Genomic DNA, 19,449 nt, shown 5'->3' with positions numbered 1-19,449 from the left:
GCCTGTTCGTTAATTCACTCTGTCTCTATCAGTCCTTGTTGCTCTTTCCTGGCCACATCCATGTCTGTTTCAGTTGGTTTCAGCTAGCCCCATAGCTAGTCAGTTCTTGCCACAGTCAGTTCCAGCTGATTCTCCCTTTAGCCTGTCTGCCCAACTATTATCAGGTCACAGTCCTAGCTGGTTTCAGCCAATCCACCAGTTAGTGTTGCCCATTCAAGCTAGCTCTCAGTCACAATTGGTTCTTTCCAACCCCCAAGTAATTCATTTTACCTCAGCCAGCTCCCAGACATTATTTTGCTTGTTCAAGCTAGACTTTGCTCATTCCAGCAGGCCGCTTCGCTACCCAGTCAGCTCAAACTCAGACTCTACCAGGTTGATCTGGTCTCCAAGTTCCCTCCTGGACCCTTGTTGGTTCCCATGGCCCCATGCTCACTTCTGATGGCTACCCAGATGCTTTGTTGCTGCTGCCAGAAGACTCTTAAGTGGGTTTCATTGCTGCTGCCACATCGTACTCCAGAGGTCTTGCCACCGCTGCCAGATGGTATTCCAGAGGTCTCACCACTGCTGCAAAATGGCTCTCTAGAGGCCTTGTTGCTGCTGCCAGATGGTCATTCAGATGTCTCGCCACCAATACCTGATGGCACCACAGCATCCAAACAACCCAAGGCCCGAGACTCCCTCTGTCGACTGTGTTGATGTGTCAGGAACTGTGTTTTAAGTAGGGGGATTTGTCATGGTTTCAGCTTTGCCTGTCTCCTGGAACACACAACTCCTGTGTTTTGTTTGTGTCAGGTACCCTCAGTTCCGGGAGCACATGGACATGTTCGTTTATGTTCAATGCTCCTTCTTTCTCAGCTCCTGCCTCCTGATTTGCCCTCACCTTCATGATCACCACCTGTTCCCTATTATTCAATGACTGTTGTGTGCATAAATTTCCCCTGTTTCTTTGTTCATGTTAAGGGCCATTAGGTTGAAGTATTGTAGTAAAGCAATAAACCCAATTGTGATATTAGGATGGATTCATTGTACCTTGTTATAGCATATGTTATTATTGGTTTTGGAAGGGGGTTATAGGGGCGCCAAAGCACCAGCTTGAGGTGTGATACGTGGAACATTGTATTTATTCTCATGCACCAGGGAAGGGAAAGTGTATAGGATACTGGGTTCACCCTTCTAAGGATCTTGAATGGTCCCATATACCTCTGGCTCAGCCTTCGAAACCCCACGGAAAATGGTAAGTCTTTGCTTGATAGCCAAACTTTTGTCTGGGTCACAAAGAGGGGCCCAAGTGCCTCTTCCTGGTGGTTAATCTAAGGGTATTTTGTGCCCTCCGCCAGGCTTGCTTGCACCATCTAACTAGCTGCTGGGACTCCAACATCAGATTCCGGCTCTGGGAAGATAGGTGGTGGATACCCGACATTCCAAAGGATGAGTGCGTTGTGGGCATGGTGTCTGACCAGAGCATGTGTTTGGCCCATGTTGACGGGTTGGCTGAAGCCAGGCATCACGGGGTCTTCTCTAAATCCTGGTTTACCCTCTCAGTCTGGCCATTTGACTGGGGGTGGAAACCAGAGGATAGGCTAACTAAGGCCCCCAAAAGCCTGCAGAAGGCCTCCCAGAACTGACTAGCAAACTGGGGTCCCTGATCCAAAACCAGATTGCTAGGCAGACCATGGACTCTAACCACCTTGTCCAGGAGTATCTCAACAGTCCCTGTCCATGAATGGCCACCAAAAGTGCCGCCAAATGAACTCAAGGGTTCGGGTGCCTCCAGGGTGGCACATGGAAAGGTGGTAAATGGTAAAGGTGTGTCACCAGTAAAGAGTCCATGCTCTGACAGAAGTGGGTACAAATAATGTCCCTGGAGGGCCACCACTGGGGTCCCACTCTCATTGCTGAGCCTCTCAAATAGCCTCCAGCAGACCCCATCGTATCGGGACCATTATCAGGGATCCCGGTATTATCAGCTCGCTGGGGGAAGAGGACATTGAGGTTTCCCACTATCTGGAGAGGGAGTCAGGCTTAGTGCGACCCTGGCCGGTAGCACAAGAGAGATCGTCAAATTGGCCAAAGAACAATGCCCACCTGGCCTGCCGAGGGTGATGCACTTGGCGTCTTGGATGTATGCCAAGTTTTTAATGATCCATTCAGACCAGGAACTGATGTTTTGCCCCCTCTAGCCAACATCTCCATTCCTCAAGAGCAATTGAGACTGCCAGCAGTTCTTTATTACCAACTTCATAACTTCTCTCAGCCGGGGTCAGTCAGTGTGAAAAATAAGCGCAGGGATGTTGGAGGTTGTTGGGGCCTGCATGTTGGGAAAGAACTGCTCCAACCCCTACATCAGTGGTGTCCACTTCCAAGATGAAAGGGACTGTGTGAGGTAAGTAATAGTAATGTTGACTTTAACTTGCTTTTAATGTTTATTATTTACCAGCACAAGGTTTGGATCCAATGTGCAGGATAAGAATATTTGTGTGTTGCTGAGCTTGTGTAACTTCATTGTTGGAGTAGAGGATTGCCCCAAGCCGGATTTAAACTCGGGACGATGGAATATAAGAGCTGTGCTCTACCCACTGAGCTATACAGGCAGCAGCAGAAGCAAGCAATTGTTCTGCCTATGTGTCTGCACACACACAATATTAATGAAACACGAATTAAATAGGGAGAAATCTCACCTAGGTAGTAATTTTAAACTATGGCGTGCCACTGGGTGCTTTCTATTTCCTACAGAAGCGGTCCCGTTTCACAAAGTCTAGCCTTGATTATTGCATATTGTTCTAGCCTAGCTATAGTATAACCCTGAAATCTTTGTTTCTTGTTTAACCCTAGTCTTCATTTAACCTTGAGATCCTAGTACCTTGTTATTGTCTAGTCTTAGTCCTCGTCTTTGTCATGGTCACATTGTGATGTTTGTTTTGTCCTTATTCATGTCCTTGTCCTGGTTTCCCTATTGTACCTTGCTCCTTGTTAGCCATTCCTAACTTTAGCTTAGGAACTAGTATTCCTGGTTTAGTTTTAGTTTAGGGTTTAAATACTTTAGAGATATATTCTAAGCGTTTCCAAGCGTTTTAGTAGTCTCCTGCAAACATCTCTGGGCATGCATCCTGTTTACGATCCGTCTTAAATGGGCAGATGTACGAGACTTTGGGAAAAAATGGCTGCTGTGGGAATTAGTTTTTGTCTCTAGGTCTGATGTTTTCTATACATTTGAATAATTTTATATATTTAATACATTCAGCAAAGAAAATGTTTGTGATTTGTTTCCAATCTTAATATATGGCATCAATGAAAGTTTTTTCACTTTTACTTTTCCAATTTGCATTGTACTGTACATTCCTTACAGTATTTGTTTCTCTTTGTATGTATTTCACTGAAACATACATCTATATATTTTCTGTTCAGTATTCAGCCAAACCATGAAAAGAAGACAAAACATTTTACCTGCTCCTTGTTTCAGGAGATCTGTTGCAGAATCTGCCATTGTGGCCAACTCCAAAGCTTCTTCATTGGGATCTGCTCATAAAAAATACAATATATAAATAAAGGAATATACACTCTTCATGTTTTAAAGGAAATATGTTTTGCATAAATTTAGGCCCAAACAGGTATCAAAAACTTTTTTTTTTACTTAATAAGATTTGGATTTTGTTTCTGTCTATAGGATGGCTAATACCAAGCTTATTTTAACAGTAAGGTATGCACTTTTCAGCTGCATTACTGCATCACAATTGAATATAAACACCTTTGGATAAAAAAGGTAAAATAAAAAAAAAGAAACCATAAATTAAAAAAAAAACTGCTCTTAAATACTGCTCCCAAATATTTAGCTACCATTTTATATAATACAGTGGGGGAAATAAGTATTTGATAGTATTGATTGATTGACAAGCTCCTCCCGTGTAATTCTGGACTGACCTCACCTTTCTCAGAATCATTCTTACCCCACCAGGTGAGATCTTGCATGGAGCTCCAGAGTGAGGGTGATTGACTGTGATCTTGTATTTCTTCCATCTTTGAATTATCACACCAACAGTGGTCTCTTTCTCACCAAGCTTCTTGCTGATGGTCTTGTAGCCCATTCCAGCCTTGTGCAGGTCTACAATCTTGTCCCTGACGTCCTTTGATAGCTCTTTGGTCTTGCCCATGGTGGTCGAGAGATTTGAATGGAAGAAACTGATTCTGTGACAGGAATCTTTTATACAGGGACAGGACTAATTTGTGCACATAACCGCCTTTTTGTGCACATAACCGGTCTGTGGGGGTCAGAATTCTTGCTGGTTGGTAGGGGATCAAATACTTATTTCCCTTAATTAAATACAAATTAATTTATAACTTTTATTTAATGTTTTTTCTGGATTTTTTGTTGATATTCTGTCTCTCTCTGTTAAAATAAACCTTCCATAAAAATTATAGACTGTTCAAGTCTTTGTAAGGGGGTAAACTTACAAAATCAGCAGGGGATCAAATACTTATTTCCCCCACTGTACATTATAGTGTTACACTATAACTCTCTTACCTCTGGTGGGGATCATAAGCTTGCATGGCAAAGCCAGCGGTGTGATCGAGTGTTGGTACACCAGTGCAGACAGACATCCTGTAGACACACACACACACACACACACACACACACACACACACACACACACACACAAAGCCTACGAGTTAACAAAACAGTTATTGTAGAACTCTACTTAAAATAACATTCTAACTAAACGAACACAACAGATAGAATGATTTAGTGGGTCACAGAAAATGTAACCAACATTTGGTTCAATCAATAAAAACACCACAATTTGCAGTGCTTAGGCAAGGATGGACTTTAGTGAAGAGTGTGTAGTGTGTGAAGTGCAGAATACACACCAAAGCATGGTTCATTGGGACAGCCTTTCAGTCTGACACCTTTTGAGCTTGTCTCAATCAAGAAGTGTCGCACTAATTCGTTTGTCATGTCACCAGCTTCAACAAGAAATAAACAACAATATTATAAGAAATACAACAATATTAATTAAAAGATAAAAAGTTCCCTATAAACAAGATTTTTTTAAAAACAATTTCTAAAATCCTGGGTAATGTGGCAATAACAATGACATATTGTAACTGAAATTGATATTTGTGTCATGAAACAAGGAATACACCCTCCCCAATTGTAGCCAATTCCTCATAACTAACTAAAGTCTCCTTTTTTACACAACAGATACATATCTCACGCAGAACAAGCAGCCATCTATTTGAAACTGTTTTTCTTGCAACACCAGATGACAGCTGAAACAGCCAAACATCCAAAAATGTCTAACGCTTTGATTCATAGGGGAGAAAGAATGCCATCCGTTCACCTACATTGCGCACTCTCTTTGATTTACAACAATACATTTCTTTACTGTTTGCTTCTGCCAAAAAAACTAAAATAGGTCTCCATGAAATCTTCTAGCAGGTCAATGATCTAAAACATATATCCAGATCAACACAAAAATGGTTTCTAGAACACAAAATCTTATTTTATTATGACCATCTCAGTCCCATAGAAACCTGAACGTCTGTATCTCCTGTGATCACTGATCCCTCAGACGGCACTGCATCCAATAATTTATTAGTTTGTACTGCAATAATCCCAACTTTGACTAATCACTGTGTACTACAAAGCTTAAAACCAGGTAATTTTGGTCAGAATGTAAAATGTTAACAAAAAAAAAAAGATCAACGTAATTGGTAAATCCATTTGGTTCTGTTTTTAAACAAAAACAGTACAAATACAACCTACCTTATCTACCTATTTGTTTTCTTATATGAATATACACTAATTCTAAAGCTGATGTCTGCATTAGTTTCAGAAAGGCCTTTGCTGCTTTAAAAAAAAACATCTTTTCAGGAACATGCACACTTTATGTAACACGACTTGTCACAACAGCATTGCTGTGTAATCAAAGAGTTTAAGACCTGCGGCTAAATGAAAAATGGTAATAGATTCCTTGCACCTTTAATAAATCAAGTTTTCTCACCTTTTTTATTCTGTTGCACAGTTGGAGGAGGACAGGCCACTTTCATTGCAAGACCATAAGCACCACGAAACGAGTGGCTGTCACGGATCACAAAAGCCCCTGGCTCGCGATCTTTCAGCAGACTGATAGCTGTAAGAACATAGCAAAGAAATGTTAGCTTTATCTTGAAATAATTTTTCCTGCTTACCATTTTTCTTCCTTTAAAATTCTTACCTTGGTCCCTTGAGATGTCTGGCTTGTACCAGAATTTGGATGTATCCTGAACAAACTTTACATTGAGTTTGATGTCTGGAGGACCATCAGCTAAAAAAAGTATCATGACAGTTAAAAGATATAATTAGAATGCACAAGACATATAGACAGTTAAACAAAAACATACATTGTTAACAATTATATTAAATATACAAACTTGTTTCTAGAATAGTTAAAAATAAGAGCAAAAAGTTTAAAGAAGTAGTTTTTGAAAAGTTCCACAATAATTAAGTGAACTGGTAACAGGTGAGGGGATCCACCTAAGCCTCAGTCTTTGCAAGCAAAGATGGGTTATTGCTCACATCTTAGACAAAGACAACTTAAGCAAACACTTAATGCTTTTTATATACGTGCACCTATGTGAAAAAGTAATCACCCCCTTAGCTACTAAATCAACCAGTTAACCAAATTCAATTGCCCCTTAGATTTAACTTCAGATAAGAATATCTAAAGAGCTAAAGGCCTCACTTGTCTCAGTTAAGGTCAATTTCACAACAAAAAAGACACTGGGCAAAAATGGCATCCATGGGAGAGTTGTAAGGCATAAACTAAAGCAAGATTTGCTTCTGCAGAACCCGGATGACTTATAATTAATGAAACCATGAATCTCTGTCAGAAAATCCTGATTGAGAATTCTGCCCAGAACTTTGTGACTTAAAGCTAAAGCTCAGTTGGGTTAAGCAGCAGGAGAATGATCTGAAACACACAAGTTAGTACACCTCTAAATCCCTCAAAAGAAACAGATTTTTTTATTTTTAAAAACCCTCCAGAGTAGCCAAATTAAAACAATTCTGTTTGATTGCAGTTGTTACTGCCAAGGGTGGCAATTATTTTTTTTATAGGTAATATAGGTTCAAATAAATCCTTATTTGTAATAAATTAAATGATTATTTAAAAGCTGCATTTATAGAGAAAATTGGTAATGGGGCAAATACTTTTTCACAGCAATCTAGACTGCTGTGTGATCCCAGAAAACACATTTATTTTGCTACAGCTGTCATGCTTTACACACTTTTAGCTAATGCTTGGCATTGTACAATCTTATATTAGGATTTTATGAGCTGCTTATTCATGAAATGTTGCATATATTCAGTGCACTTGTGTAGCCTACCATCTTATGGCTAAACTGTTGTTGGTCCTAAAGTTACAGATATAGAAGTTAGCTCCAACAGGATAGTAAAATAATGAACTAAATCGTTGTAAAGCTGGAATTCTGTAACTAACAATGTTTTTCTAAAAAGGCTGTAAAATGTAATTAGGATTGTTTCTATAAAAGACCAAATAAATGGGTTGTTCAAATACTTTTGTAATACTACCTAAATGGTATATTATTAAGCTGTTTAATTACTCTGATTCACTACTTACCATAGATGGAAACTACTGCAGACTCTAGTGGGCTACGTAGAGTGGGACTGGGTGCATGTGCAGGCATTGGGGATGGATTCTTGCTATTCTGCATGCTGTCTGCTGATACTCTCTCTACACTCTGCTCCCTCTTCATTGTAGTCTGATCCAGAGGGATGGATTGTGTTTGCATCGTGTTTGGCCCCACAGAGGATATGCTCTGCCTAGACTGTGCACCTTGCCTGTCATCGACTGTAACATGCTCTTTTGCTGTGGGATTTCCAGGTTTGGGTGCAGGTAAAGGGTGCCGGCTCAGAATGGGGCTAGGTGGAACAAATTTGCCACTCCGGCTTAGCAGGGGGCTGTTGGGCATAGAGGATTCACTGGGACCTTCAGTGAGCACCATGTGACGTCCTATTCCTGGGCTGCCTTGGCCACCAATCCGGTGCTGGAGGGCCGGGCTTGGGGGTGTGTTGGTGGCAACTGTGCGATGAAGTGTGTTGGGACTGCCAGGAACTCGGTGCACCCCCATTACGTTCACAGTGGCCTCCTCTGGGTCAAGGTAGCCCAGAGGGTCTGGGAAAAGCGGGGCATGGACAGGATCATTCGGAAATGAGGGAACGGCAGTGACATTCCTTACATTGCTGCTAAAGAGAAAAAGAGTGGGGAAAAGATCAACAACCAGCTAAATGACAGTGCGTCACAGACAAGACCCAATTTGTTTATTATTAAAGACTATAAATGAATCATTTTGATAAAGCCAGTCTACACTATACATTTCTCATTACATAATGTTTATTATACATATTAAGTTAAAAGTTTACATTTACATGAAAAGAACATCATGTATATAGACATATGTACAATTGTAATCGAAATAATTCACCCCCAATGCAAATTAGGTTTATTATATTAGCAAAATTTACAAACTTTTAGGTGTTTGCATCAAACCAATCCAACAAGAACAATTTAAATAGCAAAACACAACCAATCTAATTGTGTAGTCTCTTCAAATTTCTTTAAACACTAAACACCACTTTTAATGACTACTGCAGTCTCAAAATTATGGCATTAGCCAGGTGATGAGTGGTGCCTGGTTTCCTCCAGACGTGACACTTGGTATACCAGAGAATCTTGTTTCTAATGGTTTGAGAGTCATCTGGGGCTGTCATGTGCCTTTTACTAAGGAGTGGCTTTCGTCTGGCCACTCTACCATAAAGCCGTGATTTGTGGAGTGCTGCCTGGATGGCTCCCATCTCCACAAGGATATGCTAGAGCTGTGTTAGAGTGACCCTCGTGTTCCTGCTCACCTTCCTGGCAGGTCTAGGAAGATTTTTGGTAGTTCCAAACTTCTTCCATTTACGAATGATGGTGACCACGGTGCTCTATGGGACCTGTAAAGCTGCAGCAATTTTTCTGTATCCTTCTCCAGATCTATGCCTTGACACAATCCTGTTTCTGAGGTCTGCAGATAATTCCTTTGACCCCATGGCTTGGGGTTTGCTCTGATATGCACTGTCAACTGTGGGACCTTATATAGTCAAGTGTTGGCAATCCCCAAACATGTCCAATCAATTGAATTTACCACAGGTGGACTCCAATTAAATGGTAAAAACATCTCAAGCAGTATCAGTGAAAACAAAATGCACCTCAGCTCACTTTTGGGTGTCATATCAAAGGGTGTGCACACTTGTGTACATATGACATTTTACATTTTGATTTTTAATAAATTAGCACAAATGTCTAAAAGCCTGCTTTCACTTTGTCATTGCAGGCTATTTTGTGTAGAATTTTGTGACAAAAAAATGAACTCAATCTATTATAGAATGAGTCTGTAACGTAATAAAACATGGAGAAGATAAAAGAGGTGTACAGACTTTCCGGCTTGACTGTATACTGTATTGTATGTAAAGCAGCACACGTATACACAGACATGAAGCCTGACATGCAGTGTTATTCACAAAACCAATTTTAGTCTGTTTACGCTGTGTATAAAGAATGTTTGAAAATGGACTCAATGGAGAAGCCTCATGAATTCATCTTCTTGAATAAAGCTGGGTTTGTTTGTTTGTTTGTTTATTAGGATTTTAACATCATGTTTTACACTTTTGGTTACATTCATGACAGGAAACGGTAGTTTATCTTCACACAAGGTTCATCAGTTCACAAGGTTATATCGAACACAGTCATGGACAATTTAGTGTCTCCAATTTACCTCACTTGCATGTTTTTGGACTGTGGGAGGAACCCGGAGCCCCCGAAGTAAACCCACGCAGACACGGGGAGAACATGCAAACTCCACACAGAAAGGACCCAGACCACCCCACCTGGGGATCGAACCCAGGACCTTCTTGCTGTGAGGCGACAGTGCTACCCACTTGCTGTACCCACTAGCCACCGTGCCGCCCAAACCTGGGTTTAATCTCACAATGGAGAAGGAGAGGTCGCAACATAGTTGGTCAAAGTGCCATTGTAGAGATGCTTGGTCAGCCAGGTGGCTATGGGACCATATATGTGGCCATCAGCAACTATTTTTACCGCCATGTGATTTTAAGGCCATACAACACTTACCATCTTATAACATTTCTGGATAATCTTTGGGATGCTCTGCTCAGACATGAGCAAAGAGATCATGAGCATCCAGTGTATAATGTAATTTGGGACAATGTGAACTTTCACTGAGGTCCAAGAATTTGTGAATAGTTTACCAACAGCCTGCGTTTTTATAAATGTGTGCACAAGAGGTGGAGTGACATCAGTGGACAAAGGAAGTGGAGTGACATGCTCAGTGGACACATGAAGTAAAGCATCATCCTCAGTGGCCACAAGAGGCAGGCAGACTGACGTCCTCAGAGGACACAGGAAACGGAGTGACATCCTTAGCGGACAAAAGTGACAGAGTGACATCCTCAGCAGACACAGTGGGTGGAACAAGTGGAAGTGGATGCATCGTCCTCCAATGTCAGAATTGATTTATTTGTGAACATGCTGAATTAACATTGATTCAATGTTATTTTTCATCCTCAGCGGAGCAGAGTTCTGAAGATCTGCAGATGGTAGCTTCTTGCTTGGGACTTGGAACCCTTGTGCCCCCCATTCCATCCCACCCAGCACATTTGTTGATTTTATATGCATTCACCACCGTGGTTACTTGGTGAAACCAGCTTTGATGGTAATTACAGTTGTATGAAATGTCTTCATTAGCTGAGTAAACCTGAATCCTCGCATCAAAGGCCTGTTAAAGCTAGTAAGACATTCCAAGAATCTGATGACAAAATGCTATTTACAGTGATGCAATGATGCCTCAAAAATTTAAGTGCACCTACCCATCACGATAGATGACACTGCTGGCCAGCTGTGGACTGACACCATGTAAAGGGTGAGCTTGTCTGTCTGAGAAAGCAGAAGGGTAGGACGAGTGCACTGGGGACACTAGTCCTCCTCCTTGAACCTCAGAACCTGGGTAGCCTTGAGGGTCTGCACAAAAAAGGCACAGGACACGTGGATGTTTATATATGACAAAGACCAGTCAGCATTTATTTGATGTTTCCTGAATAATAACGGGATGTTGGAAAACTAAATAATATACATAATTAAAGCATTTTTTTTAAAAATCATCAAAAGATCAGAAGACATAGGCCAACATTTTTGTAAAGAATCATCCGTCATCCAGGTAATCAGAAACGCTGAGGTTAGAGCAAGACAGTTCACAAAAAAAAGATATGTAAGATCAAGAAAAAAGGAACACTGTTGCAGGTATTTAAATTTCATCAACTTACAAAAGTTACAAAATCTAAAATGTACATCTAAATAAACATGCAAATACAATAATAGAAAACGAGTATCTGTCAGAAAAAGAACATTTGACTTAAGGTATGTTAAGTTGCAGGGTGATATAAAATTAATGTAGGAGGAGGGTTTGGGCATAATATTGCTTACCTTCTAAATCATCACTAGAATCAGAATCTGACAGTGGTAAGCATGAGAAAAGAAAAAAGGAAAGAAGTAACTTGGCAGAGAATAGAACATAAATCAACATGAAGCAAGATTTGACACTGCACAGCAAGGCAGAGAAAATGAATTAGAGGTCTGTATGGGACTAATATTTCAACCTAATATTACAACCCCAAATCAGAAACAAGTTGGGTCATAATGGAAAATGCAAAAAAAAAAGTGCTTCTTATATACAACCATTACTGCATTTCACAAGTGCAACACATTCCAGTTGCAGTTGGGGACGGTACAGGTTTTTGTGCTTTGTAATGTTGCCAGTCCTTCTCACACCCTTTAAAAGATATTTTAGCACTGAGGATACCAAGAGATGATGTGTTTTAGGTGTTGCAAACATGTATTAAGGTGTGCAACAATATAGGGTTTGTCTCTCCACAATACACGTTTCCACTGTGTGTTGTAGCAAGAAGGCCCTGGGTTCGATCCCCAGGTGGGGCAGTCCAGGTCCTTTTTGTGTGGAGTTGGAATGTTCTCCCCATGTCTGCGTGGGTTTCCTCCGGGTGCTCTGGTTTTCTCCCACAGTCCAAAGACATGCAAGTGAGGTGAATTGGAGACACTAAATTAATCCATGACTGTGTTTGATATAACCTTGTGAACTGATAAACCTTGTGTAATGAGTAACTACCATTCCTGTCATGAATGTAACCAAAGTGTAAAACATGACGTTCAAATCCTAATAAACAAACAAGTGGCATTTGTGAATGTAACTCTGTACTGTAGTGCTCGACAAAGGTTTGCAAAAGTAATTCCATGCTCATGTGGTTATATCAGCTATTTATAAATTAAGGTTCTTGATGCAGTGCCACAGGTGTTCAATTTATGTGTGTGCCCTTGCCCTTAATGCACTAAAATTCCTCCAGATACCTTAAACCATTTAATGATAGTATGCACTGTAGAGTGTGGAATTTTCTACTCCTATTCTGCTGTTAAATTGCTTGTAAAACTGGTTTAAAAGTAATCTTACAATCAAAGTTGTGTTAGATATTTATTCGCCTTTTAGTAACTTATGCAAGCATTATGAAAAACCATAGTTCCACTAAGAGCTTGCAATTCACATTGAGAGAAAAATCAGAGACAGAAATAACCCACCATTATGATTTAGTTAGCAATTTGGCAATGATTTTGCATTTTAGCTATAGATAACATTCAGTCTGAACAGAATTAAAATAGATAAATTTTGAATCCAATTAGCAAAATTGATACATTTGATATACAGATATTTTTGTATTTAAGGATTAAATAAAGTCCTACATGTACACAAAGTTTTATACTTTGTGAGGATGTGAAAAATCTTATTTGTCTGCTAGTCCATTTGAGGCAAATGCTTACAAGCTAGCTAAATAGTCACCCAAAAACTAATCTTTACTTTGACTGCAAACTATGTTGCAATATTTTATGGAGCAAATCTCCCTGTTATTATAGATAAGTTAGTGTTTCCTTCATTTTGGATCTAATGTGTTGCCAAAACACAAAGTGAAGTGAAAATTGTTTTGCTGGTGGTTAATCATGCAAATTGATAGTCAAAGTTAAACAAATTTTTATTTGCATTTGAAGGCTGCAATGTGCTATGTGAATATCTGCTGTTTTTTTGCAAGTCCTCTCCAAGTGTCAATGTAATTTTACTTTTAAATCTTTCTATTTAAAGCCAGGTTTAACACTGAGGTTTTCGTGCACCTGTACAAATACAGATTTATTTTTTCACTTTGTGCAATCCTGGTGGGAAAAAAGAACAGGGCTTGGTTGCTTTTACAAAGTTAGCAGGCCAATCTGCAATATATTTGAACCAACTAATGAAATGCAAGATAATAAAATAATTTTGCAAGAAATTTAAATATTATTAATTTGTTTGTTTAATTTTATTATTTAATTTGATTTAAGATACATTGAAAGGGTAACCTGGGAACTGCCAATACAACAGATGATGTATAAAATGGTGCTTTGTTTGCACTGACCTGAACTGCTGTGCTGAAACAGAACCTCAGACCGGTTGGGAGATTTTGGGCCTACAGAAAAGAAAGGAGTTTTACTCTGACATGGTGGCGATCGACCTGTGTGAGAAAAAAAGAGAAAATGGAAATAAAAACTGCCTTTTATTAAAAGTATGATCTTCTAGTCTTCTATTAAGTCTTCTATTTAAAAAACATCCGCTTGGTATTATTTTGGTAAAATCTCATTTTGAAGCCTGCTAGTGTACTGCCACACCATCCCTGCAACTGGAGAAATGATCATGACTGGAAATTATTACTAAGCAAATGGCATTTTATGGGGTCTGTAAACAAAATCAATGCATAACCAGAGGTTACGCATGTACACTGCTAGGCATGATCAATACAATCTACTAGATCTGGACCATGTCGTCAAGCTTGTGTATCCCTCAAATTAGACCTACAACTTAAACTTTGTATGTTTTAATAAGCAATATGGGCACTCGGTTAAATGTGCTAGCAACTACTGCAGTCAGCTGGACAGGCATCTACACAGACATGGTTGGCATTGTTGGTGAGTAGCCAAAAGGTCTAGCCATTAGGAGATGCACTTGTCAGTGTTCTTTCAGTGCTGGTCCCAAGCCCGGACAACATAAGGAGGGTTGAACTCCTGAGCCAGATCAGACATGTGGGCCAGAATCATCCTGACTCCTATTACAGGAGTAGCCGGAAAAAAATGAAAGTTGGATAAGCATTTTGGGTAGGCAGAGTCAAGGCACTTTAGAAAAACACTTTAAAACATTTAAAATGCATGTCATAAAATGCACTCACTCAATTATTTTCTTAACCAATTAAGGTCTGTCCCAGCTTTTCAATAGGCGCAAGGCACAAAGTAACACCCTGGACAGGGCACCAGTCCATTGCAGGGCACACACACACACACACACACACACACCCACACCCACACCCACACCCACACACACACACACACACACACACACACACACACACACACACCACACACACCAATTCACTTATAGGGCAATACACCTTCAATTAACCGTACTGCATGTTTTTGGACTATGGCCGACAAATGTGTGAGAAAATTATTGAAATTTAAAAACAATGTCTTTCAAAGAAATATTTGCAGAGATTTGCATAGTTTTCTCTCTACATTGCATAATATAAATTTGGAATTTTAGTGTGTAAAAGGCAAGGGCACAAGCCTAAGCTAAACACCCATGATGTCTTATCTCTAAGACAGCACTGCATCTTGAATCATTATTTATCATTAGCTTATATAACCAAATGGGTAAGGGATTACTTTTGAGTACTTCAAGTCAGTAGACCCTTGATTTACGAATTTAATTGGTTCTGAAGGGCTGTTCTTAAGTCAAAATGTTCGTTAGTTAAACCAATTTTTCCCATAAGAAATAATGTAAATAGAATTAATCCGTGCCAGACCTTCCAAACCACCCCCTTACCTAACCTTTCTAATGTCTTAAATTGTTTTGTTTTTTGTTATAAATACAAGTATATTTTATTTACTTGTAAATTATAGAATAGACATTAAATATTTCCTTCTTTATTTCAATAGTATTGTATTTTGTAGGTGTAATTACACGAAAGAATGACTTCCTTCTTCTCTCTCACTCACTGTTCCCTCTGTCTGATACACAGTGACACCTACTGGCAGGACTAATTATACAACAACAAATGTAATAGATTCTTTAATTGTCTCACCATTGCTCTTTCTCTGCACCTTCTTTGGGGACATTTTAATATTGGATTTTACAAAATATAAAGAAAACACCGAAAAACACTGTCCACTGTCTGAATGTTTGCTCACTGTATATATATATATATATATATATATATATATATATATATATATACTGTATATATATATATATATATATATATATATATATATATATATATATATATATATATATATATATATATATATATATATATCAGTGGCGGCTGCTGGTCTTTCAAAGAGGGAAAGCTCATTGTCGGCATACATCATATAATTTGTCAATTTATTTACACATAAATTGTGCCCTCTGTTCCTTTTACAAGAAAATGGCCTGAAATGGGTTGCAGTTTGTCTTTCGACTTCACTCGCAAAATCCGCGATGGGACTGAAGCTCCCAGTGATTAAGTGACTAATGAAGTGTATTGCTTTGGCAATACGAATGTCCCTATTTGTCATGCCAATAAAGCTTCTTTTGAGTTTGAGTTTGAGAAGTGACGGTGTAGCGCTCAAACTAACTGTCAATCAAAACGGGATTCAGCCTTTCCACTGATCCTCCAATCATCTTGCAGAAGCTCCGCGTCCACACCCGCCTACAGCTACATTCACCCCCAGAGACGCTCAGCGTCCGGGGGCGGGACAAAATCGAGGCATTTATCCAATGACCGGCGAGTTTCGGAGCATAAAAAAAAAAAAACCTCAACGCAGTCCCATAGAAATGAAGAGACGCTCAGCTTCTGCGGGCAAATGCATTGACGCTACGGGAATGTATGAGTTAAGTTAAGAAAATCGAGTCGATTTGTGATAAGTAGCTGATTCTGAAACGAACTCGTCTTCGAGATGAACGTGTTCTAACGCATTTGTAGTCAATGAAATGTTAACACAACTGTACATATTTGACCATTTAATTTTGGACATTTTAGGGGAAGCTGAGCTTCCCTTGCAGTCTTAGAGAAATCGCCACTGATATATATATATATATATATATATATATATATATATATATATATATATATATATATATATATATATATACTGTATATATACAGTGCCTTGCAAAAGTATTCAGCCCCCTTGAACTTTTCAACCTTTTGCCACATTTCAGCCTTCAAACATAACGATATGAAATTGTAATTTTTTGTGAAGAATCAACAACAAGTGGGACACAATCGTGAAGTAGAACGAAATTTATTGGATATTTTAAACTTTTTTTAGAAATAAAAAACTAAAAAGTGGGGCGTGCAATATTATTCAGCCCCTTTACTTTCAGTGCAGCAAACTCACTCCAGAAGTTCAGTGAGGATCTCTGAATGATCCAATGTTGACCTAAATGACTGATGGTGATAAATAGAATCCACCTGTGTGTAATCAAGTCTCCGTATAAATGCACCTGCTCTGTGACAGTCTCAGAGTTCTGTTTAAAGCGCAGAGAGCATCATGAAGACCAAGGAACACACCAGGCAGGTCCGAGATACTGTTGTGGAGAAGTTTAAAGCCGGATTTGGATACAAAAAGATTTCCCAAGCTTTAAACATCTCAAGGAGCACTGTGCAAGCGATCATATTGAAATGGAAGGAGTATCAGACCACTGCAAATCTACCAAGACCCGGCCGTCCCTCTAAACTTTCAGCTCAAACAAGGAGAAGACTGATCAGAGATGCAGCCAAGAGGCCCATGATCACTCTGAATGAACTGCAGAGATCTACAGCTGAGGTGGGAGACTCTGTCCATAGGACACAATCAGTCGTACACTGCACAAATCTGGCCTTTATGGAAGAGTGGCAAGAAGAAAGCCATTTCTCAAAGATATCTATAAAAAGTCACCTGGGAGACACACCAAACATGTGGAAGAAGGTGCTCTGGTCAGATGAAACCAAAATCGAACTTTTTGGCCACAATGCAAAATGTTATGTTTGGCGTAAAAGCAACACAGCTCATCACCCTGAACACACCATCCCCACTGTCAAACATGGTGGTGGCAGCATCATGGTTTGGGCCTGCTTTTCTTCAGCAGGGACAGGGAAGATGGTTAAAATTGATGGGAAGATGGATGGAGCCAAATACAGGACCATTCTGGAAGAAAACCTGTTGCAGTCTGCAAAAGACCTGAGACTGGGACGGAGATTTATCTTCCAACAAGACAATGATCCAAAACATAAAGCAAAATCTACAATGGAATGGTTCACAAATAAACGTATCCAGGTGTTAGAATGGCCAAGTCAAAGTCCAGACCTGAATCCCATCGAGAATCTGTGGAAAGAGCTGAAAACTGCTGTTCACAAACGCTCTCCATCCAACCTCACTGAGCTCGAGCTGTTTTGCAAGGAAGAATGGGCAAAAATTTCTGTCTCTCGATGTGCAAAACTGATAGAGACATACCCCAAGCGACTTGCAGCTGTAATCGCAGCAAAAGGTGGCGCTACAAAGTATTAACGCAAGGGGGCTGAATAATATTGCACGCCCCACTTTTCAGTTTTTTATTTCTAAAAAAATTTTAAAATATCCAATAAATTTCGTTCTACTTCACGATTGTGTCCCACTTGTTGTTGATTCTTCACAAAAAATTACAATTTCATATCGTTATGTTTGAAGCCTGAAATGTGGCAAAAGGTTGAAAAGTTCAAGGGGGCTGAATACTTTTGCAAGGCACTGTATATATATATATATATATATAGACAGTATATACGTGTATATATATATATATAGAGAGAGAGAGAGAGAGAGAGAGAGAGAGAGAGAGAGGGAGATGGTTGGAGTCAACTTGTTTGTGACGTCACGTGTTTCACGAATTTCGGTTCGTAATCTGAAATTTGTTAGTACGTTAAGTTGAAAAAGATCGTTCGTAACCCAAAATGTTCGGATGGTAAACCGTTCGTAACTCAAGGGCCTACTATACTACAATATGGAGTTACATTCACAAATGCCACTTAAAACTTTAACCGTTAACCATGTCCAGAAACCAGACAAAACTTAAAATATGTTGGGTTCATACTATCTGCAATTAAATAAAAGTCAATGAAACACTGAATTGTTTCAATTATCTATACTGTCCCAGCTTATTTTTTGTATATTCACAAGGCAATAGTAACAGGTGCCTGGCACAACCTTTATATAATTAAGCTACAGCATATAATTTGTACAAAAATAATCTATATGGATTTGCCCACATTCACTGCAGTGCAGATTAAAGCAATTAAAATGGATGCAATGGAAAATGCACTTCCTTCACTTAGCAAAGAATCCCAAACAATTATTTTAATGGAGGCAAGGAAACTAAAAAAAAAACAAGCATTTGGGACTAATTTTACCACAGATGCGTTTTCCAAAGAAAGTGCAGCCCTCACTGCAGGAGAAGGGAGCCATGGTGAATACAGTATAATGGTGTAATTTCTATATGACAAAGAACAGCGTCCACCACCATTCCATTAAATTTATCAGCAAAACGAACTAATGGATAAAAATGTGCTGTAAATGAACACTGGTCAGCTGTACGTAATGGAAAAATAAATAAACTAACTAAAAGGCAAACTGCAATTAAGGGTGCAAAGGGTAGAATCCTGGTAAAGATAAAGCATGTCTATAATGTAAGTGATCAGCAAAAAAAAATTAAACAAGCTGTTCAGATGCAGTTTTTTTAGACTTTTGTTGACCATTGAAATACAGAAATAATTTAAATTTAAATATAAAAATAACAGCATGTAAACGACCTAGGATTAAGCTATAAAAGAACATGTAAATATTTCTTACAATAATATATACTAATGACCATTAATTATCTAATGATATTCTAAAGACACATATAAAGAAGAAAGTATTTCTTTCATTAAAAATGTGACATGTTGTTACTTGTCATGGCTCAGTGAAAGCAGCACCCTCTTCCTGCTGGGAGGCTGAACTTACACAAGTTGAAATATGGGGTCTGTGGTGAGGTGACTGGCGAAACAGGGAAGGCAGGGGTCAAAGGGTGTATCTCACCACCACTGCTGGAGGTGGGGCTAACAGGTGCAGGGACCACCTCCTCAAAGGCATCTCTGTAGCTATGTACGTGTCCCTAAAAAGAAAATAAAAAAAACATGATCATGCCCAAAACTAAGTAAAATTTGGCTTTCTGCTTGGTAGAACTAGACTGGACTATGTTTTGGATCTTTGGTTTGCAATG

At 39.3% G+C, this 19,449-nt stretch overlaps 1 protein-coding gene across 3 annotated transcripts in view; it reads right to left on the bottom strand.

Moving 5' to 3' along the window:
• tns1a (tensin 1a) overlaps positions 1-19,449 on the bottom strand; it is a 116,443-nt gene that overhangs the window by 10,269 nt on the left and 86,725 nt on the right. For 2 of the 3 annotated variants that reach the window (XM_062997635.1, XM_062997636.1), the window contains exons 18-27: positions 19,191-19,341; positions 13,559-13,654; positions 11,535-11,561; positions 10,922-11,072; positions 7,617-8,242; positions 6,213-6,302; positions 6,000-6,128; positions 4,864-4,959; positions 4,520-4,597; positions 3,445-3,516 (exon numbers count right to left, since the gene is read on the bottom strand). In XM_062997635.1, coding sequence (XP_062853705.1) covers positions 3,445-3,516; positions 4,520-4,597; positions 4,864-4,959; positions 6,000-6,128; positions 6,213-6,302; positions 7,617-8,242; positions 10,922-11,072; positions 11,535-11,561; positions 13,559-13,654; positions 19,191-19,341 — 1,516 coding nt within the window. The remainder of the gene's footprint in view (positions 1-3,444; positions 3,517-4,519; positions 4,598-4,863; positions 4,960-5,999; positions 6,129-6,212; positions 6,303-7,616; positions 8,243-10,921; positions 11,073-11,534; positions 11,562-13,558; positions 13,655-19,190; positions 19,342-19,449) is intronic. The other variant, XM_062997634.1, reaches the window with a different exon arrangement.

The sequence above is a fragment of the Trichomycterus rosablanca genome, chromosome 6, assembly GCF_030014385.1.
Source record: "Trichomycterus rosablanca isolate fTriRos1 chromosome 6, fTriRos1.hap1, whole genome shotgun sequence".
NCBI lineage: Eukaryota > Metazoa > Chordata > Actinopteri > Siluriformes > Trichomycteridae > Trichomycterus > Trichomycterus rosablanca.
Note: the sequence above shows the minus strand (reverse complement) of the source record. Positions and strands in the feature narration are given on the sequence as shown.